The sequence below is a fragment of the Poecile atricapillus genome, chromosome 3 (genome assembly GCF_030490865.1).
Source record: "Poecile atricapillus isolate bPoeAtr1 chromosome 3, bPoeAtr1.hap1, whole genome shotgun sequence".
In the NCBI taxonomy this organism is placed as follows: Eukaryota; Metazoa; Chordata; class Aves; order Passeriformes; family Paridae; genus Poecile; species Poecile atricapillus.
The window spans coordinates 61,527,165-61,551,033 of record NC_081251.1 but is presented as its reverse complement, the minus strand read 5'-3'; the positions used below and the strand labels follow the sequence as shown (position 1 = coordinate 61,551,033).

The 23,869-nt window shown below is 37.3% G+C and overlaps 1 protein-coding gene across 2 annotated transcripts in view; it reads right to left on the bottom strand.

Moving 5' to 3' along the window:
• Positions 1–3,345: 3,345 nt before the first annotated feature.
• Positions 3,346–23,869, bottom strand: part of SNX9 (sorting nexin 9) — a 62,415-nt gene continuing 41,891 nt past the window's right edge. For both annotated transcript variants that reach the window (XM_058835310.1, XM_058835311.1), the window contains exons 10-18: positions 22,830–22,960; positions 21,295–21,398; positions 18,839–18,942; positions 16,088–16,165; positions 10,864–10,940; positions 9,805–9,894; positions 8,260–8,374; positions 6,745–6,836; positions 3,346–5,421 (exon numbers count right to left, since the gene is read on the bottom strand). In XM_058835310.1, the coding sequence (XP_058691293.1) occupies positions 5,374–5,421; positions 6,745–6,836; positions 8,260–8,374; positions 9,805–9,894; positions 10,864–10,940; positions 16,088–16,165; positions 18,839–18,942; positions 21,295–21,398; positions 22,830–22,960 (839 nt within the window). In that variant the 3' untranslated portion in view covers positions 3,346–5,373. The remainder of the gene's footprint in view (positions 5,422–6,744; positions 6,837–8,259; positions 8,375–9,804; positions 9,895–10,863; positions 10,941–16,087; positions 16,166–18,838; positions 18,943–21,294; positions 21,399–22,829; positions 22,961–23,869) is intronic.

Below are 23,869 nucleotides of genomic sequence, written 5' to 3'. Positions count from 1 at the left end.
AAGGGGTGCTGTGCTTGCTAAAGCCCTCACAACAGTCTTATACAAAGGCAAGAACATACCAGCAATGACCTCCCCCCCACCCTACAGCAGATACAGCGTCTCAGAGATGCCAACAAAGTGAATGTAGTGCAATGTATGTCAGGAGTGAAATAAATTTTGATGGGTCCAGACAGGTCTTGATGAGGAGGCAATGCACAAGGATCACATGGGAGCAGGGGGATACTCTTCCCCCAAAATATGAATGAGTATAATGAACATAAAATGAACATAATGAAGTGATAATCTTTCCATTTAATAGGGTTAAGAGATCAATCTAGATTTACAAATACTACAAAGAGTGTGTTTGTTGAACTGTGTCTGAAATGTCAATATTACTTGCAAATTGCTTTAACATAATTATTATTCCTAATAATTCATAGCTCTAGAAGCTGCTTCTACACCTGTATACCAAGGGCTACAGAGTACAACAACTAGTACCTTAACAAAACTAAATCTTGATGTAATTACAGATTGAATGAAGGCTGATAAATATTTAGCTTTGCCATTGGAAGTACTGTTATATTTAGTACCCAGTTTCATCCACAACTGGTTTTGGTGTGTTTTTTTTTAACAGACTGATTTTCTTCAGATATGCTGTTATAAATGGTCACAAATAAAAGGCTCGTCTTGTCTTCCAATTTATTACTGCCCTGTTTTCAACCCCTTTACCCTCTCCCTTGGTATCAAAAGGAAAAGAGCATGTTCTTTACAATCCTCATTCTATAAATTTCAGTCTGCTGTCCTGCTATTTTTGTGTCCCTGTGGGTGACCAAATTCATTAGTCATTGAAGCATCACATAATCACACAGGTGGGTGTGGGGGGATGCTCTGACAAGCAATTTGATAAGGACAGGTCAATAACTAACGTCAAATAACTAAAATACAATTCAAAAGTAACCAAACCACTTAATAATGTTTTTTAACAAGTCCCCACAATCTTTCTATATTTCCTGTTATTTTTAAAATCTTACCGTCTGCTATTCTTCTAAGATAACCTCTAACAAACCTCTTGGAGCTAGCAACTTAATTACATCTTTGGAATTACATACTTTTTAGGAAAACGGTTCATCAAATATTTAAGTTTTTTGGGAATGACATTTCACAAGACTAAAAACCGGTGAAGAGTAACAATTTTAGATTTAGATCTACTGTGATTTAATTTCAACAGAAGGCAATGTGAAAAATGACCTTGAATTGACAAATGTGTGCTATGACAAGTTTATTAGCAAATATATTTTAAAAATTAATAGTTGTCGAAGATGGTATGTATAAAAGGAAAACTAAGGGTGGCAGAAGTCTGTTGTTAACAGAGTATTACATGCAGTCTTGCTTCAGCCCTGGCAGAAAAGAGTGACACAAAAATGTATTTTAACAGAATACAGCCACAGATTAGAATCAGGGAAGAACAAAACTTAGTAAAAATGAAAAAGCTGGTTTCAGATAGTTCAAAGAAACTAATAAATCCTATTGTGAAGTAAACAGTTTTTAATGCTGTAGATGAGAAGAACCTAGAGTTCAGAAAGTTCAGCAGGAAGACAGTAAGAATACTAGCTGGAATCTGAAGGAACACAAAAAATTTAGGATAGTTTAAGAAAATCTGGCCAGTCAGGAAAGATTAAAAGGCACAGAAGATTACAAATAGGCAAACACATTCTTTATAAGACAAGGAAATTAAGCCAGTTTAAATTCAGTATCCCAAAGATACTGCAAAGATCTCAGAGTCACAACTCATGCAAAGATCCATGGGAGGAAAAAAAAAAAAGGGGAGAAAACAGCTAATCCAAGTTTATGACTCAGATCTTCTTTAAAACATTTTGGGTGTAACTGACATTGCCACACAACAGAATGAGTAGATTGGTCACCAGCCAGTCAATATATTTCTAATTCTATAAGGTTGATTTTGTTAGGGCTGTTTAGACTGGAAAAAAGTGTTTTTTCTGCTCAAGTGGTTACCTCAGGTATTGACATCAATTTTATCAGAAGAGTTATAGGAAAGTATGCGAAAAAAAACAACTGACCAAAGACCCCACACCCCTTGCCAACTAACTGGTCTCTGGCTGGTGCATGCTCACGTCTTAGCAGGAAGCCCTACGAAAGGCAGAAGCAGCAATAACATGACATTTGCCTAATGAATGCTTTCCTTGCTGCTGGACTGCATGTCCTGAGGCGGTGGAGGGAGTAATTTTGGCCAATCCAGACTGGCAGTGTCTGGTGTATGTCAAACTAAGCCACAGCACAAGAGATGCATCTCTTCCTTTCTGAGAGTTTTCTTTACAAGGCTGTTAGTCTGAATTCCTTCTAAGAGCCTGAACTAGGCTAATTTTGGTAGCAGTAAAATTGATGTATTATTTAATTAGAATCAAGTGTATGTTATGGTAGTACTTTCTCAATTATCTCATCACAGAAAACAGGAATTGCTCAGGAGTGTAAAAATTTCTGTACCCAGGATTTATTGAAGAACTCCCTAATTGCAGTCAACAGTACACCTCCAAAATCACACCCTACAACAAAGTCTGCTGCTGCAGTCTAATCCCATGTTGGATTAACTACAAACAAGAAATTGCAGGTAGCCTTCCTCTCTATACAGATAAATTTTTATTTTTTAGAAATGGATGTAGTTGCAGTAGTGGAATAAGCAATTGCAGTATAAAGTTAAACCCAACAGCTTGGGCAGTTGATGTCTTTTATGAAGTCACTGGGCTAATGCCAGTGTTTGGCTCTCCCTGGAAGGAAAACATAAGCCAGGAAACAGTAGTAAGGCTTGTTGATGCTGCAGACACTAATTATTCAGCTATGAAAAACAAAACACAGGAGAGTACTGCTCAAGTCTTGCACTAACTTGCCATTTCTGTTTTATGACTAATTCTTTAGTGTGCACATTTTCTGTTGCCCCCAACTCATGCAATTAAACTATGCCACTATTCATGTCTAATTTAAAAAACATATAGCAAAGACAATCAGATTCCTATTCTGGGTCAACACCATGCTGACACAAAGCCAGGAATACACAGTAGCACTGTGCTCTACTACTTATTTGCAGTCAGGAGGGTTCCATCAACCACGAGCTGGACTGACCTGAATAAAGAAAGCTTACAGGAAAGCTTACAACATATGCATAGGCTTTGCTGGTTTGCAGTCACTAGCACTATTACACCATCCAGTTGGGATGCCTGCTTTATGGAAGACACATGGATGCTTCCTCACTCCTCAGTTGGCCCGTGTGCAAGCTGGTGAATAGCTACAGGGAGGATTTGCCTCATATTTCACTCACCCTGTTAAAAACCAACACGATGATTTCAAAGAAAAAGATAAAATAGTCTGGTGGATACACATAAATATTTATTATCAGTTTAACTTCATTTTACTAGAAATTTTTAAACAGTTCTTCTCTTTTTTTCTTTTTTTTTTTGCCAAAATGTTGCATCTGACACAGTTGCTACTGTCATAGCTTCCCTGCACTGGGAATGCAGAGCTTACACTTAAGATTCCAAAACAATCTATTCAAGATAAAGAGCTTTCAACTTTAGTGCATATGGAGCTATTTAAGGATTGGTAAAAAGAACCCCCTTCCCCCTCCCAAATTAAGAGTCTGTTACAAAGAGATTTCATTACCAAAAAGTGAATATACAAATGCTAAAAAAATGCTGGCTTGAAAAAGTGATTTCAGAATTTACTGTACACATTGTAACAATTTATTATATAAGCTGCTTCTACATGCAAGCAGATCTTACATTTGGTGTAAAACATTTATACACATTCTTTACAATTTGTACATATTTAAATGGCTGTATCAAACAACACCGCGCTATGGAATTTTGGAAGCAAACAACTAAAATTGGGAGGAGAAAAAGACAAGGCTTATAAAAGGTGAACAAAACTCGTGACACTGAGAAGCATCTAGACTTAGGCTTAGTCTTGTTTGATTTGGTTTGGTTTCAGGTTATTCAGGCAGACCCAGATTTTCCTTCTAGCAGAGAAAAGTAACACCAATGCAAAACAGAGTAAGGCAACTATTGAACCGGCAGACTGTACCCGTCACTTAAGAATGGCTTACTGGTAAAATGCCTTTTTTAGTTGTTTATTTTTAAACTAAAATATTTATTTTCTAGGCACATTTCAGCAAAAAACGGCATTTTGGCTTTCCTGCTTGCCTATGGCAAGAAATGAGTTATTGTACTTGGTGCCCATTGTGAACACAGTTGGTGGTGGCTTTTTTGGTTTGATTCTGTGAAAAGCCAAGGCCTCAAATGGTATTTCAGTAGTATGGAAGAGGACACTGAGTCACTTGATAAAAGATGATGACCAAAGAACAGAGTTTGTGTCATAACTAATGATGTTATTCAGTACTTTTGTCACCTTTGAGTTTGCATTAGAAGGCAACAAAAAGTTAACCTGAACCAATAGCACACCATACTACTACACAAAGACCTGAGCTTAGTTGGAATTTGGGGATGTCTACTAGCTGGGTTAGATGTGGCAGTGTCCCCTCTGCTGAAACAGTACAAACCGTCAGAGGGGAAGCTGGCCCTATACAGCACTGAGAAACACCAGTGCCTTATGGCATAACATTGGGGGTGTCAAAGTGCTGGCATGGAAAACTGTTTTTCACGCTTTCCTGAATGGCTCGTTCCTTGTTTGTACTTTGTCTTCTTACACAGTGCATAGTGAAAAAGTGAGCCTGACATAAGCTCTGAGGTGGTGCGCCACAAGATTTAGTTAGAAGGAAAAGGAAGAGAGGGAAGAATGATTTATGTTTACCAGAAGTCATACTGGGAGCAGCATGCCATGGCTGCATATGGAAAGCAAAACTTAAGAACAAAGAGTTCATTCAGGAGATTATCACAAACATGTGCCAGAAACATACATGAATATAATTCCTCCTGGTTACTGAATTGCTGGAGAGCTCAGCTGAATATAATGAGTATTAAGTAATTTTCTTAAGTTTGTCTGCTTTCTCACTTTATAAAAAAAAGCTACAAATGTGTCACTCTGGTGTTGATCCAGAGTTTTTGGAAGAACATTTGATAGACAGATTTTCATGAAGTCCATGGCAACATATCAGTTTGATAATTTAGATCCCTATAACTGACAGCATTACCTAGCTGTTTTTATTTAAATAACGATACAAATGGGAGAGCTTTCAAGAGAGGAAAGCCTTATTGTATGATTTAGGCTGGTAAAGTAAAATTTTAAATAATACTTTTTCTTACGACTGATTCTTGTTGGTTTGGGGGTTTTGGATTTTTTTTTCAATGGCTAACAAGTTTTTATTAGCATTGCCCCCATATCAGAAAAGCACTTTGGAGTTCTTTACTGTTGAATACTCCTTATTTTCTACATCACAGGAAAGCGGCTGAGTGCCTGCCTCAGCTTCTGTGCAATCTGAAACAAAGAAACAGAAGACATTTAATATGTAGTCACTTTACACTGTGCAGAAATATGACTGCAGGCTAAGAAATTAGGTGTTCCCTCATGTGATGAAAAACTGCAGGCATTACTGCAGGTTTTCTGTATGCAGGACTCTCAAAACATTCCATTATAAAGAATTCTCATATATACACACCTTCTGCCTTGTTAATTTAGTATTTTCACTGCTCCAGTTGTATTGGAGAAAGCATTGTATGCAGGGCTGTTATTCTGTTTATCAAGCACTGCACTGCACCAGAGAGCTGCAGGAACAAAGCCAGATTTTCCAGGAAACCCACCTCCCTGCTGAAGCAAGGCTGAAACATCAGAACAGAGCTCCTGTGCACTCCCTATAGTTCTCATGGTAGCCATGACCCCACACATGAGCATGTACTGGGGGAGAGAGGATTGGTACAAGAAAACTTGTGAGGCTGCAACCAGTAGGATTGAAATGGACTGGACAAGAGGCTGAAAGAAGGCAAGGGGAAACCTAAGCTAACCCCACCAGATGTGTCAAGGAAAGTAAGCAAAGTGACCTGGTAGGGGACCTACAGTTGTCACCCACTAGAGATACCTCTGAAACTCCACTGGCAACTTTTATGGCTGTGAAGGGGCATCAGTTACTTATAAGCCTCCTTTTAGTGGTAGAAGTTAGGTTCCAGCACATTCAAACTCAAGTGTTTTACCAGGATATCATGCTAGAAAACTTGTCCTTGGTTTATTTAAAAAAAATCACAAGGAATACATGCATGAAAACACTGTTAAATGAGAACTACAGCGGTACAGAGAGTGCTTAGATTTAACATATTTAATGTCACCTGAAATGTTCCTGTCCCTCCTGTCCCACACTTGTATACATCAGGCTTTAAATCCCAAAAGCTTCCCTTCTCACTCCCATCCTATGGCAGGAAAGTTTTGTTGAAATGCTTAATTATTCTGTTCAGTGCAGCAGGCCTTGCTTACTGCACATTGGAGAGCTAAAATTCTTTGTAACCCTAGTACCAGCATTGGAGGGGGGGGGGGAAGTCAAGCTATCAACAGCATGGTTTCTGAACAGTGTTTTTTAGTTCTACTAAGTTTGTTGTAACAATCATGTACATAGGACAATATCTATAGGAAATTATTGTCTTAACTCATTCTTTCAGTTTTCAGGCTTCTTTACAATTCCTCTTACAATTTTTTTAACAATTCTTCAAATATCTGCTCTGTGGGAGCATAGATATTTTGCTCCCTGTATTTCCTATAAAAGTAGCAGCACAGTACATGCCAAGCAAACAGTGCTGAAGCCCTGTCCCTTACCGTTTCATAGAACTGTGCCTGCTGCTCCAGATAGAGACGAATGACGCTGTTGTAGTCATAGATCCGGTTACTGTGGAAGTGATTCATCTCAGCTGCAATCAGACCCGGGAGACAAATTATTCAACAGAAGCATTTATAATTAGGAACAGTTTCACTCAGTTCTAGTTAGTTACTCTGCAGCAAGCTCAGTGTCCAGCCCTGCCAGTACAGTGACTGCTCTCATGCTTTCACAACCTGTTCTGCCTGCAGCTCTCAAGTTATTGTGGAACTGTTTGTCAGATAGGTAGGGGTCAATTACACACCAACCTGGACCTTCCTGGACAAAGCCAGGTTCTTGTATTACAATACTCAGGTGCACGAAGATTCAATAAAAGATACAAGCAGGATTTTCTTCTGCTGAGGTAACTGTTCCTTCCTGAAGTGTTTCCAACAGAATTTTGGCTAGGACATTCAGATTTCCAAGAGTATAGATATCAAGTTGTAAGCCACAGCTCTAAGTACTTAGTTCAAAAAAAGAACAAGAAATGATACAACCAGTAGTGTCTGACCCATTCTTGACTTAGGCTGTTTAAACAGATACCTGAGAAACAGTATTACTGAAGCTGTAATACCTTACACCAATTTCTACATCTTAGATCACAGCTTATGGCTGAAAGAAGTTAAATATACTTTGGGATATCAGTGGAGGGAAAAGAACTATTCTACATTGTAACAGTCATCCTAGAGGTCTCTTCCACAATTACCACACATAAAACACAATCTTCTTGCGTCACTGTGAATAAGAAGAAGGGGGTGGGGAGTTTTCTTGGTTGTTTTTAAAATCAATTTTGTGTGCTGCTCTGACTTCATCACATAATATATCGAGTACTCTTGGCTTTAAATCATCTAAAAATGATGCAACCCCCTCAGCAATGAGTAATCTCATTGAAGTCAGTAACAGGATGCACTTAATGGCTTGATATCCTGCAGGATTCAGCCCTGACTCCTCACTTCCCCAGTTTTTCTAGTGCACTGTGCTGCGCCTTATAGTTACAACACCTCCAAGCTAAAGAGGAAAAAAATCATTCAAAAAACATCCAGGAAATAAAGATCTTATCCAAAGAACATGAATCTCAGCTGGGAGATGGGTTATATCTGACTAAACTAAAAGTCAGAAAAACACTTCTGCTCATGATGACCTGCTTCTTGCACCAGGGTCTATGCTTTCAATTTGAGACATTATCACTTCCAAATCAAGGAATCAGTCTGGGGTAGTTGTTTTGGGGTTTTTAAATTGCAGTTTCAAAATACGTGTTTTTTACAATAGCAATGCAAGATTAAAAAAAAAAAGGGGGGGGGGGAAGGCAAAATAACCACAATTTAGAAAAATCTAAGCAGGTCACAAAAATGCCCCCACAAACAACCCATGCCCAGGTTTTATTCCTGGAAGCAAAATATTTTCTTTCAAAGCATGCTGCTTAACAGAAGTCCTTCAGAGGTCTACAACACTGCCATTTAGCTCAAAATTTGGTTTACCTTGTAGTGCATAAGCCATGGTGCTCACACGTTTCACCATGTTCTGTTTGTCTTGTGGCGTTATTTTACTAGTTGCAACTAACTTGTCACTTTCCTTCACTCTTTCTATTGCTCCCTGTAGAAACCAAATGCAGAAATGTTAAAAGAGTAGTCAGCTTAGGGATCTTCATAGTAGTCTAGAATGCCACTAGCTACATTTTGAGTTTGCATTCAGTATACATATGTACACAAAATGATCGATTCTGCCTTCTCACATTTTTATCCAAAGTTTTTTATTTCACTTTATTGCTTCCAAGAGTCCTTGCAAAAAGTGACTTCAAACACAGGCATGATCAGAGTCATCAGCAAATTGAGTTTGGTACAGGCAGTAACACACAAGGATATATACAAAAAAGCACAAATGGACTAAGTTTCAAATTACATGTGACCAACATAACTGACATCCAAAAGCCTGTAGAACCTTATTTGCACATTTTACAAGATGAGGCAACATAAAACTGTTTCTCAAGAGACTACAACTCATTGCAATGTATAGCCATTGATTCAAGAAAATCCTTGAGTCACATAAATAGCAAGCATAAAAAGATATGCCTCCCCTACACAATGTATTTGTGTGAAACAACATGCAAAAGAATCTATTTACATGTCTCTTGGCAGGAGGCTTATGTTTCAAGTTTTAAAAACATTTCTTCTCTTTTTTTCTCTTGTTTTCTTTTTATGGTATTTTCCCCCACTAACTCTGTGGGATGAGGGACTGTAAATGTCCTGAAGAAAGAATACACAAATCTGATATGCTTTTATCTTTGTTGCTCTCTATAGTATGTTTCTATTCTATACATTTAACACTTCAAATGATCAAAAAATCCCAACCTTGCATATTAGTGCTCTTGTTTTAATATTTCAGAATATCTAGTTTCCTGAAATACATTGCAGCAGCCACATGACCATAAGGAAAACTTTATGACCAAAAAAAAGGTGTAATATCCAAAACTATACACTGTGGCTTTTGTATTACAGAGAACAAAGTGGGTGGGTTTTGTTGCTGGTATTTTGTTTGTTTGTTTGTTTGTTTTTTCTTCCCCCCAGAAATGTTAGAGCTTAGCTCTGGTCTCTGGTTTTTGATATTAAAGAAACTTCTAGGCAGTGCATGATTATTTATCACATATCAGCAAGCCAGCCATGCAAGTGTACACGAGTTTTCCTACAGTACTCATATGGTTTTGCTATCAACTACCATATAAGCCTCAAATATTACAAATTTACACTACTGCTATTGACCCCACTGGGACATGAAGTCAATCTGAAAAAAACCATGAACTTTCTACTGCTCTACTATAGCAAAAAGTCATGATATTCTTGAGAGAAATTATAGCTTTCCTTCCCTCTAAGTACTTCTTATTTAAAAAATCAACAAACCAGTTTCACAGAAACTTCCAGTGTTTCAGCAGCAGGGAGCAGGCTGCTGCACAAATGCAGGGTACCATACCACCACTTTTGCTGCTGTCCCCATTGCCCAGCCTATGAAAAGAAAGGCTCTTCACATACCTTATGAGCTGCTATGATGTCAGGGAAGCAACCAAGAAATCCTTTATATTCATGATTTGTTTCCATCAAAAAGTGAAGATCTTTCTTTGGCTAATAAACAAAGCATAAGCGTTAGTAAAAGTATCTGTGGCAAAATCACAGAAAAGAAACTATGATGCCAAGAAAGGGCAAAGGGGAAAAAAGGGAAGAAAACAACTGAAAAAACCCAAACCAAAATATTGTTTATGCAAGTTTTTAATATATGAAAAGGGTTTTTTAAAAAATATAAGATTTTTAGAGCAAGGCACTGCACATCATTGTGCAGACACCTCTGTTCTTTGTTTCATTTAACACTAACTCATGAAGTGCGGGGTTTTGCCTTAAATTTTCACCCAAGAAGAGTTTCCAGTACAGTCTCTCATTACATATACAAATATGCACATGCATAGTTGCATCTCCTTAGTTGTCAATGTGGAAAGATGTTTTAAAATCTTTCAGACTCAACCTTGAGATAAAGAGGATCTGCATTTTGGAGACTTCAAGTGTAACATGCTAAATAATCAATGTATATCTTAAATATCAATCAAGGTTTATTTAAGCCACATTTTACTGAAGCAGGCAACCTCATGTCAAGGCAATGGAACAGGTTCAATACACAGGTATTCCCCCATACAGCGCAACAGCAAAATCTGGATCCTGTAGACATTTGTGAAATGCAGAGGGAAGGCAGAAACTCTGTCCTTGATAAAATATCATTCTTTTGTATCAGTAATGAAGACAGTTCACAGACATCAGAAAATGAGCACATTTAAAGAGCAAACAATCATTTTAGTATTTTAGAAACCAGAATGTGGGCTTTCTGACCAACAGAAATGCCCTCTCATCACATTCCCCCTGAGCTGACACAGAGTAGAAAAAAAGATGAAAATGCATTTAAAAGTGTTAATAGCAATTTCATTTAATTGGTCTATAGAACTAGCAGCTATGTTTTAATCAAAGACAGAAAAAGAGAAGTCAGGAGTAATCCAAAGAGGTGATATGCTTGTACACATTATGCCATTGAATTCATAATACTCCTACCTGATCTGCTACAAGACTGGCAATTTCTTCATAAGTTTTCCCTGCTTCTGTTATTGCTCCATTGAGATCAGATTCTCCTAGAAGTAAACATCAGTGTTCAAATTACAGTAAGCCAATTGCAACAAGAAACTTGCCTTGATTCAAGGAAAATATATAAAATAGCCTATTTACAATAACAAATACCTAGCCATCCTTTTATGACCAGCAGAAGTAAAAAACTTGAAAAAAAATTAAAGGAGGCAAACTGAAGGTCTTGTAGAAAATTAACGTTCTACCACAGTACTAGCACTACTTACTTCCACATTTAATAATTTTTTTGCATTTAAATACACAGGTATTCCTCCACATGGGGCAACAGAAAGTGTGCCAGGATGTAAAGGAAGGAAGAATAAGGAGGGTTACAAAAGATAAACTGACAAAACCAATGTGCTACTAGTCCTGAGCTTTCTGACAGTCCTGGAACATAAATATTCAAAGGTCAGAGAAGCAAAAGGAGGCTCAAGTAAGTTTTTTCCTTGACAACAAGACTTTGGATCATTTAGGGAACTTTAAGCTCTGTAAAAATCACTGTTTTTCAGAGTGAGTTTCTGGCTTTCATACTCGTATGAAACAGATCAAAGGGCCCTACAATCAATGCTTAACAATACAGACATCACCATAAATCCTAAGCTAGACAGCACCACAAGCACTCATAACACTGTATTACTAACAGGACAGGCTACTTGGGACAAAGATGGAAACAAGCCTTACATTCTTGTATGTTTCATGCCACTTCACCTTCCCATCCATGTTAGCTTGTCCAAAGCACGTAGTCAACAGTACAGAAAGCAAATTGAGATAGAGAGTAGAAGGCGAAGGTATAGTTTGGAGATATCAAACTTTAGTTTCAGAAAAAAAAAAAAGTTTTCTTCTGCTTTCAGACATGTCTTGATATTAGGCAGTGGTCAGTCTTTTGTGAACTTTTTGATTTTATTCTATAGATGTTAATCAGTGTCTTAATTGAAAAATACCATAGATTTCATTAATCATTAACCTGAACATTGAAGCATCTGGTTCTACTACAACATATGGTCTAATCTACATTAGAGATTTATTACATAGGATTCCTTCATTTCAACATGTCTTAATGGAAACAAGGTAATGACTGAATGTTGCTTCAGTTCTATCAATCGATTCCTACTTTCCCTTAGACTGGTTTCATAAACTCAAAAAGCTGTGAGGCAAAGTGACTGATCCTAAGAACTAGTAAGTCAAATAACACAAACACTGTTAAACAAATAATTTTTTTTTCTCCTATTTGGGCCTGTTAGGATAAAATAAAAATATAACCAACACTAATTCCTATTGTGAGACTCAAGAGGTACACAATTCATAAAATATCTTCACCTTTTTGTAAAACAATAAAAAAATTGGAAGGTGATAAATTCTATTATTTCAAGCTAAAGGCTAAATTATTTTCAGTATTTCAGCATTCATTTGTCTGCTCAGAAGTAACCTTGAAGTAACTGTTGCTTAGGCAACTGACTCCTAGATTTTGGGATAAAACATGGTGTGGGGCTTCAGAGTCAGAAGCCAGGTTGGTCTAGATGTTGCTGTTTATCTTATAATGTCAGAAAAGATGGTTATTTTCCCTATCTGAAAAAAAAAAAAAAAAAAAAAAAAAGAGGAAGAGTATGTATATTTAAGTTGAACAACAAAATCCTCCCCTTCTGTGCCAAGCTCACTCAAGAAACCTTTCTAGATTAGAGCTTCAAAGGATCTAGACAGACCCTCCCAACACCAATCATCTTTTATTCTCAGCATTCTCAGCTTCTGAACCAATGCAAAGCTGGGAATTACCTTCTTAACTCACTCTGTGAAAGCTGAGTTGGGTCCCAGTGCAAGGACACATCAGGATGTCACGGCTTCTTTAATCAACAGATTAGTAGAAAGCCCCAAATGTTGCCAGCATTTATAACAAAATTATCTTAGAGTTCAGCACGTATATCCCCTGAAGAAACAGAGGGGGCCTAAAAACATTGACTGAAGGTAGCTATAAATAAAGCAGTTAAAATGGCCAGTAATATTCCACAGATATGTCAACCCTACCACAAGGAGAAACAGATATTTTCATTGATTTACAGGCTGCATATTATCACAAAGAGATGAAGAAAGACATAAAACTATGAAGAGCCTTTTGGAGATGTTTAATAGAGAATCTCTGAGCAGTTCAACTGCTTGGTAAATACCAGTGATAATCATTTCAGAAGGCATACACCAGACATATTGGGGGAACTAATACTCCAAGTCTTGACTGGGAGAAATGCAATTTTTTTTTTGTCAAGAAGTATTTTTGTTTTATTTTCTTTCAAAGTACATTCTAATATAATTCAGTAGGAAAAATCACAAAGTTTGATATACTAGTATCAAATACTTGCAGCAAAGTTTTTCTTGATAAGTACACCTCAAACAGATACATTCAGCGCGGAACCAGCTTGTAAAGCAGGATTTGCCTGCTGCTAGCTGACAGGATAGTGAAACTTGCATGTAACTGCCTAACAGAATTCCTGAGGGGTGATGTAGGATTAGGAGATCTTACTATGGTTGAATGGCATACCAGTCATTCACATTTCCTTAATATAGGAGAAAAACTCCTCCAGATTTGGTGCCACAAAAGAGAAGCCAAGTTATTTAAGGCTGTGTTAACCTTAGAGTATTCTATGACACAGTAACATAGGCAACACATTGCCAGGCTGCAGGACACTTCCAGGCATGTTCTGGTACTGTCCAATACGCATTTTTGGATCAGGATCATGCTTGCAAAGTGTGCATTCTTAGAACCAAATGGACAGTACATAAACCCATAGCCAAGTTAAATCAAAACCTCTCAGTGTGTCCTTAATAGTTGTAAAGGTACCCTTGCCTCTACAAATACTGGGGACAGATCCCTAACACACACTGGGGCTGGAAACAAATAGATAAGGCTTATTCTTTAGCATGAGGAAAAGAGCTAGAGTCAGATTAATAAGTGTACCTTGCCTGGTGCAATCTTAAATATTTTAGGCTAGAAATTAGAAGAGAAGACCGTGGACATCACCACACATAAGGTGCTGCAGACAGCAGGCATCACTGATGAAAGTGGAATGGGCAATAGATACATCCCATCCCAACTGTGCAAATGAACAAATTAGCAGGAAATTCGGTATGTCAGAAGTCAGCTACCAGTAGCTAGAAATGTTTCTGTCATCAAATCAGTCATTGCAATCTTCAGTGGCCTATATGCTTAAACTTTTAGAACACTCATATTACAAAAAATCCAAAAAACCAACCCAACCAAAACAAACAAAAAAAAATGATGAAGAGATTCAGCTCCCAACAGAAACTGAACTGAGTGTCCTTAAGCATGGCTGAATGAGCCATTCCTCCTTACTGATAGTCCAGAAAAATCATACATTATACTCAACCTAGCAACTACTTCTTTGTTGGAAGCAATGTGTCCTCTTTTAAATACTGAGATCCAGAAAACCGTTCTCTATCAATTTAAATCCAGGTGCTTACACCTCTTGCAGAGAGTCTGCTTAATTAATAGACCTATACTTGGTGGAATGATCAAGTGAATCCATACATGAGCAGCAGGCAGGATAGAGTGAGAGAAGGAGTGATGAAGCCGTTTAAAGCCACATCTGCATCACACTTGCTCTCTCTTCCTGGGAAGTCAAATTAAAAAACAAAGAATCACATATATTATTAATTCAGAAATAATAAGGGTACAAGTTATTGAAAAGAGCAAGATATATGGAATCAAGGCAAAGGCATCTGTAGGAAGGGCACTTTTCTCAACAAGATACAGGTGCAACTACAGCTATGACTGGGCAAAGAGCAAAGACAGACATACTTGCCTTGTTCCCAAACTTTCATGGGATCTATTTTTTCATACCATTCAAAGATGCTGGAAATCAAACCAAAGATTTCCTTTCTAAAGCTAATCTGCATTTTTGTATCCTAGCTTTATGACATATTGTTTTCCCTTTATCCTGGCAAAAGAATGTGCTAGAGCCCAAGCAATTTTCAGTCCTTTCTCAAGAATTCTTGCTACAGATTTTATCCAGGCAGAATTCACAGTTTTCTAAACCATGCTAACAATACATAACCATGCAAATCCCCTACTTCATTCTCACATCCAAAAGTGACTTTTTAGGCAATATGCTATGCTCTGTTCTAACCAAGCAGTCATCCTGTTGAAGTACAGGACATAGATGAGAAGAAACTATGGGGACAATGCCTATATCCAATACTTCCAGCAAGAGAGTTTCAGAAGGTTGCATTTAGCACATCATTTATGGGGCAAAATCTTTTAAGATTATAAAGCAAGAGATAGATGACTAGTCAGAGCAAGTACTGGTCAACTAAAATTTTTAAGATGGAAACATTTCAGGAAGCTTTTATGCTATAACATTTAAGGTTTTAGAACACAGTAGTTTTGCTATCAAGTCTAGAAAGAAAAATACCAAAACCTTAAACACCTCTGAAAGGAGAATCCCAGGGAAAACTGACTCAACAGGCACCCTCTGTATATGAGGAAATATTTCCCAGTTGTCTGGAAAACATCAACAGATCTTACCAAAGCTGAATATTAAATTTGGTCTAAAGACTACATTTTAGGAAAACTTTGAGCAATTGATGCCCTCCTTCTACCTCCCACAGTTTTCATACCTAACATGACAGGCTCTTTTTTAGGGCTCTTGAAGGAGAAGCAAAGGTGAAGGACAAGAAAAGGCTACAGTAGCCAACCCTAGAACCCACATAATGGATTACAAAACACTGTAGTAAGTTTTCCATCAACTTGTAGAGTTGCTGTATCACGAAGTCACCCAATAGTTCTGTGACATCTATTTTCAAGGCTGCATTTCCTCTACTATCTCTTTGGTATCACAAAAATGCTACAGCATGTTTGGACAGGCAGGTCAGTGACCGCATTCTATATTAAGGGATCAAACTAAACTCTTCCACCACCACTAACCCACCACAAGATTATACAGTGAGAGAAGACAAGATTGCAGACTAGAACATAAAAACCCCATAACATTCACAGAAGAAAGGGTTTAGTATTTTTTCCATGTTTGAACCATGTTTGACATCTAAACCTCAAAGAGGAAAGAATTAAGATAATCAGAAAAAAGCATGTAGCATGATGTAATTAAAATACCTCTTTTTAGACAAAGTACAAATGAAGATATAGAAGTACCTTGGTATCCACTAGTGCTGAAGACCAGTGCTAGGCTCTGCAAAGCTTTTCCTATCTTCTGGTATTCCTTGGGTAGTGCTGAAAGTGGGAAAAGGATGAAGAAAAAAGGGGAAACAAAAGCAAAAAACCAACAAGGGTGAGACTAAATTTGCAGCATTTCCAAAACTTGATGAAGTAGATGTCAAAAACAACTAGGTTTTACATTTTCTCTAGTGACACATTTATAATCATATTCTTTACCCCCTCCCCTGCTACACATGTTCCAAAACTGGATAAAGCAATTACAATCTGGATTCTTGAAAGGTATAAACAGTTGGGGAAACAGTGTGTGAATGTTATATAAAAAAAAAAATGAAATCTCATTGCATTTCTAGCTCAGTCCTCCTATGCATACAGTGAGATTTTTTTCCCCCTCCTCCTCATGAGGGAAGGAAGAGGGGGAAGTGCTGCAGTGTGATATGGAGAATAGTTAATATTTTAAGAGAGGAGATTATTATATAGACTCATAATACCTAAATTCTCCTCAAATCATGAATTTTATATTTAAAGGCAATAGAAACCAAGATTATCTAAGTATAAAAATTATGCAAGTATCTGAATAATAAAATTGTTTTTTATAATATATTTATTGAACATGCATGCATAAGTTGCTCCATCACAATTAAATCAATCAGCTGTGATTTATGAGTGCATTCATTATTAACACTTTGAACAGCACCACTCCAGAGGCCTAAAAAGCAATCTGAAAAGCAAATGCAATTTTTTATATGCTGTCTATGCTAGCAGAGAAAAAACCCCAAATAGATACGGGTTTTGTTATCAAATATTTGTATTCAGAGGGTACACTGCCCAGGTAAATAGAAAGTTTTTAGCTGCTCTAGCATCCCACAGAATCAGATTTTTACAGAAGAACCCCTTTGTGTGGTATAAAAAAACACCACAAAACCCTCAAATCAACCCCCCACCCCAACTGCCTAATTTTATTGATTATCTTTGATCAAGTGCTTCTCCAGAAGTCAGACTGTTGATGATAACTGGCATTTCTTACACAAGGAGTACTGTTTAGAGTACCAGAGTTCTGTTATCAGCCATTACACTGATACTGAATCTCCAGTAGAAACTTCAGTGAAGATTCTTTGGTTTCTTTTCACATGTATTTAAGAAGTTTCCACTGTCAGTTATTTTAAATCTCACTGAATGGAAGGCATATAGCTATTGCTCAGGAAGTGCCAAACATACTTCCAGTTAAGAGTCAAGTCTAGAGCTGACAGGGAACTTAAAACTTAAGAGACTACTGAAATTTTGCATGTTCCAATTTACCAGTGCCTTTTTTTGTATTCAGTATGAATGTCTGGAAAATTAAAAGTTGAAATTTTTGATACAATCAAAACTATATTGCTGCATCTATGCTTACTAATTAATAGTTATAAGTATTAGAGGAATAATTCAGTATCTAAAGCACTAGTGCTGTAAGTTTAGGAAGACTTTAGCAGTTAAAAAAATACTGAATTTCTACTGTAAGCGCAAGTCACAGCCAGCCCTTGGTCTGATCACTGCTTCTGTAACTGCAAAGCAATGCTGTTTTTCTAGTCTCATCTGAGGAACCTTATTGCTTCCCCTGTTCTCCACTTCCCCTCAGTATAATTTGCTAGTGAAGCAAGATCTGTATCATGTTAGAGCTCTGTCATGTGTTAGTCTATTTTTGACCAGCAGGAGGGTCAGTGGTGTGTAGAAGGAAACTCTTCTATTCAAAGTTGGGAAATGTAAATAATTTAAAGTTAACATCCTATAGATACTAAAGTCTAATGTAATCGCTTCCACAAGAGATGGAGCTTCTACACTTGCCATTCTCTCTGGTCAGCCCCAAATATTCAGCTGAAGTAAGAAGCAAAAATGTAACTCAGGAGATATACTTCAAGCTCTGGGGACAATATTTTGGTGGGTTTTTTTTTGTGGGAGTTTAAAGGAGAATAAAAAAAATTAAGGAGATTCAAGGATATTTGTGTGATAGGTCTTTGGTTGCCAGACACTACAGCCTGCCCTGAAGTGTTTCTTATTATGATCCTCAGCTGTAGTACCTGCTTCCTTTCAATAGCTGCCTTGTGGTGGCCACAAACACTGAACACTGCTGTGGACTAGGAAATTAGAGCCCAGGCAGAGTCATAGGGACTTGGTGTGAAGTTCTGCAACCCTAAACATCTGTGGGAAGGAAGAGACAAGATAGGAAAAAAAAGAATTGGGCTAAAGATTAAGTTAGAATCAAATTGGTTTTTCTTTTCTTTTTCTCTTAAACTCATTTCATCTTTAAATCACTCCTCCTAGCATGCAAGGATCCTAAATAAGGGGTTAATAAGATGCAATTATTTGAAAATATGATTTCATCAAATAAACAGGTCTCTTTCAGCCACGTGACTACAATTTAAATAAATGACCAATATATGAGTACAGGTCCAACAAGGGCTTTATCTGCATTACTAGAATTATTTATTTTTAAACCTATGGGCAGGGAACAGATATTACTGAGATAAAGAAAAAGCCCCAAACAGCCCAACAAAAAGCCCCACATCAAACATACTAACAAAAAATTTGCACAGTTTATACACTTAAGACTGAAAACAGCCAGAATGCCATATAATTCCCATGATAATTTTGGAGTTTCTTTAAAGATGTGCCTTGAATTATACACATTAAAAAAAAGAAGAGAGAGAAAAGCACCACAGAAATGACTGCTGAGTTCAGAAGGACACTTACGCCCTGTACACCTCTTCCAGTGCTCTTGTCCCACTGTCAGCAGCTCCTTAACTCCATCATCCATTGCTTTGGTGAACCTACCCACTGCATCACATTTCTGTTCTCTGTGGCATTTTGAAAAAGCAAAAACAAAAAGCAGTTTAATAGTTGCATAATGCTAACTTTAAACACAATACTGAAATGTTTAGTAATGTCAACTAATTCTTAAAAAATATGAAAGATATAAATAAATTTCTTAAAATTTCTGCCATTTCACTGAATTCAGAATTCTTCTCTTTAGGACATTATTTGTTCCATTTTTCCTCCACTGTTAGACTCATAGACATGTGGCACTGGACTAGCACTTTTATTATAGTGTAACAGTAGCAGTGAAATTCATACAACAATGAAAAAATAAAAAGAAAATAACCATGTCAGATGTTTTGATAGAAGTCTAACATAGGTGAACAAAAAGTAATATAGCAACTCTCCTAGGGAAATATATATGCATACTTTCATATTATATTGTAAAGACCATTGTGCTGAGTTGCATTATAGGGGGCAAAACCAAAAAAATCTGTGATGCTCCGAAGAGAATTCTGAATTAGTATGTCCCTCTGTAGTCCTCTTTAAGCATGTTTTCAGGCAGCTATCAGAGTTTTCCATTAACACAGCACTCCATACACAGCAGTGATTTGTGAACTCTACAAAAGGAAACTAAATATGTACTTTATAATTTCCAACAAGATTTATTTAAACTGCATCAGATCTTACAAATGCTCTCAGCCAAAGCCTGCATGAGACAGCTGTCACATCAAGGGGACACTGAGTGACTACCCAGAGCCAGGGCAGCAGCTCCAGCTGTGGCCCAACAACCTAAAGGTTCCCACTTCCCCACCAGCACTTCCTTCCTCAGCTGGACATGATACACAGTTATTTGCACAAAACTAGCACCTGGCCTTTCTAAGAGGCTCTTGTTTTACTCCCCTTAGGTCAGGAGCAAAGCATCCTTTAATTTTCTGAACTTCATACTTTATGGTGTCAAGATCACCAAAAATGCTCATGAACCAGTGCAGGACTCTCAAAATATCAGCAAAATTGTTCAGTAAAGAACATCTTCACACTGAAGAACCCAAGGGTTATTGAACAAGCGGGTTTGTCCACTTTGTAAGTGGAGTAATGGCTTTCAAGACTCACACACACTTACAACAGCATTCCCATGCACATGGACATCTGAGATGCTACAGCCACCCCTGCAACTGCTTGAAAATAGATCCCCAGCACTACCCCAGGCTGCCAGCCCCAGACCAGGAACCCATACCCCTGGTGAGAATTCTCCTTGGGCTGATGTGCTCTCCCTGATCAGGCACAAACTGTTTAGCAGACTACATGCTGGGCACTCTCTGCCAGGTGTGTGTGTGTGTAGTACATTCCATCTCCTGCACCCTGGGTACAAAAACCCTCCCTCTCATTCACCCCTTCAGCTTTTATGCCACTGGAATATACAGAAATCACATCACTTAAGTGGAGAAGGTTGAAATCCCCATGGTTGGAGTGTAAGTGACCTAAAAATGTGCATGTTTTCCTGCTGGTACAGAACTGCTACCACACAGCTATTATATCCACTCAGTATGCACTGCATCACTTGCATAAAGCCTGTATTGGGTGTAGATACACTACTGCTTTGCTGCTAAAAACACTTCTAGCCAGTTTATACACACACACACACAAAAAAAACATTACACAAGCTTCTGTGTTCCATAACAGCAGGAAAAGCATGTCTTAGATACTACATCTTCTAAGAAACGTTATTTAGCCTAAAGGAGTGAAATAAAGGCTGCACAGTAAATCCAGTCTTTAACTCTGTGAAACCCAAAGGTTTATCACCTACAGAATATATATTAAAAAGTGCATGTATATGTAATATACACATATATAAAAGAAATATATCCATTTGCACTTCCAGAATGTAATTTGGTAAGTTAAGTCAATTTTCATTTTTAATAGCTTTCCATGGATTAGAGATATTCTAATCATACTATGTGTACATTACATACAACTATTTTACAGAAACATCGTTCTGCTTATTGGTCCATCTACAATTATCCTAAGATACTTGGTAAGTTTAGCATGTTTTGAAACTGTTGAGAGATTAAAGATCAAAACACACTTCCACAGCAATATAAAACATAAGTCTATAAGATCTGACAGTACTCTATCCCATCAACTACTTTCACATAAACTGTTTTAGTATAAGTATTCAGCCACCGAAGTCAAAATTACATCAGAGTTCCACAAAGTATTGAATGGGTTGATATGGAAATTTCATTATTCAAACAATTTTTCACCTCTGCCTTGATGAATAGCTCTTCAAATCAATGAATATATGTGCACACCTAATATCAGAGTTTTGAATTATCTCAGCATCTGTTGCATACCCAGATGAAAAACGCCTACACAAAAAGAAATCACCTTACATTTCTACCATGTCCAAGTCAGGAGCTTCTGGTTCCATTGTAGAAAAGATCATGACTCCTACAGTTTCATCTTTTTCTGCCTTCCGCTTTCCAGTTTTCCACTCCTTAAAAAGAAAAAAAAAAGAAAAGAAAAGAGAGACACAAAGCTTGACCATCACTTGACTCACCCTTTTTTAAGGCTTTAAGGGTGTGCGCTTAAGGAGTGAACAAAATGTTTAGGAGAACTGTTAACCAACAGACCACCCCTGAATTAAAACCTTTCATTAAGAAATTAAAACTTCATAGGAGCCAAGGCTTTTTACAGTTTCCCAAAGTTCTCTCCTTCCTCATTTGTGCACTTAGTTATCTAAATTCTGGGGTCAACAGACTTTTCTTGTGTGTTACCGAAATACAGTGTATGAACAATGATATTCAGCTGTTTCCGCACACAGGACAAGTCTCATATCAGAAGCTGCTCAACAAGATCATGAAACTATTATGCAATTATCATACCAAGTTCTTAGTGGTTAAAAAAATCCCTATGTATTGCAACATCTGTTCTGTTTATACATCTCTAATTAGGAAACTAAGAAGTGCTGGCAGAATTACAAAACTTCCTACTAACCATCCAACCAGCATTTTGCCAGGACTACTACTTACTACGTTATAAAGCCTCTACTTACAGGATCACAGAATAATTCTGGTTAGAAGTACCTCAGGATGTTTGTAGTTCAAGCTCTGACTCAAAACTGGTCAGCCGTGACCTTAGTCACAGGAGACTTGAATCTTGAAAATTTTTAAGACCAGACTGGATAATTTACTTTTTCAGCAAATTCTATGTGTATTTAGAAGTATGATTATTTTGAGGAGAAAGCAGCAGAGTTTTCCTGTTCTTTTTCTCATTAGTAACAGAGCTGGAGCTCAATCAAGAAGAAACCATTATTTACTGAAGCTTTATTTACTTTATTTATTATTTAATTAGGATATTAAAATCTATTTTAAAAAAGCATAATAAAGTGTGTGTAAATAAAAAATGGCTGGTTATATCAGGTAAGGCTGCAACATAGTGCTATTACAACTCATTTCAGTGAAAAACTGTGGTTTTGAGGGATGGGGCAGGGGGTTATTTTTAAATATAATACAGGATCAGGCACAACCCAGATCTGCTATGAAGTAGCTTTTGTTAGTAGAGCAGCACCACTCAGAGGACCACAGTGATCAATAAATCCAGAAGAGACAGAGCAGGGCAACAGCCGAAAGAGTTTTATAGATGTTCCTGTTCTGCTGGAGGATGCAAACCGTCCTTTAAAGGACTGGCAACAAAGTTACTGGGAAGAGCTCAACTCGGTGGGAATGGGGTATAGCACTTCCCAGGAGCAATTTTCCACCTTGTTTTGATCAATCAGTTGAGTTAGGAATCCCATCAGTCTCCAGCCCGTCACTACTGCCCACAGTGGGGTGGCTACAGAGACAAACTCTTGGTTTAAAGGGGAACTGGGGGGGGGGGACAGTTTCCTCAATCTCAGTCTGTGTGTGAACTTTATTTCATTTCCTACCTTCTCATCTCGGAAGTTGAGAAATTGCTGGAAAACTTCACTTTCTGAGACAACAGGATGGCGACACATTCTTGTCATCCAAGCTTGCAGCCTCTCCATGCGCATTTTGATAAATTCTTCTTCAAAGCGCCCTATTACACATTGAACAATAATTGTTACATTTACAGGCTAGCACCTTCAAATTTCTTTTTTTTAATTTAAATTGAAACAACCCGTAATTCATCTGGTGAGTTATTAATATTTAATGACTCAGAATTTACAAGAATCACAAAATACTGAGTTGGAATGGGCTCACAGAGATCATTGTGTCCAACTCGTAAATAAATGGCCCATAATGCTAACAAATCAAAAGAACCTTAAATTACAGTATTTTGATTACTGATCAAGAGTTTTCCTTCTTTTTTAGATAGCCAGAAAATAATAAAAGCACCTAATACCCACCCACAATTCAAATACATTTTTTGAAAAAAACTTATAAACTTTTGGATGGAAAAATTCGGTGTTCAGATGACCCAAGAGAAAAGCCAGGCACAGGCTTGGAATGCAGGTATTGTTCTGGTACAGCTGAGCAAAGTCTTGGTCAATATGAGGTTCAAAAACATTGAAGAAAAAGGAACTACAGTCCAAGCTGCCATGTACAAGCTAACAAAGCACTGAAATGAAACTGCTAAAAAAATATTTGAAATTGGATTGCTCAAAAATATTTTAAATCACTCAAATAAATATCACAGATTTTAAAAGCAGTGCCTCCTTTAAACATACTTCCATATAGGTAAACACAGGGAAAAAAAGCCTCAATAAATCATATGCATAAACTGGTTAGAATATACACATACATGTAAGAATATAACTGATTTTTTGGGTAATTAAGATATTTTTAACACAAACTAAATAAGTAACCATTTTTTCTTAAACCAGTAATGCATCATCACTGTGTATCCATAAGAACCTTTTAATTTTAGTAGAAACCGTCTTCTTGATGGAATCCTTTCTAATTTTAAAAAATACGGGATATCAGACTTCTAAAGCATACAGTGAAC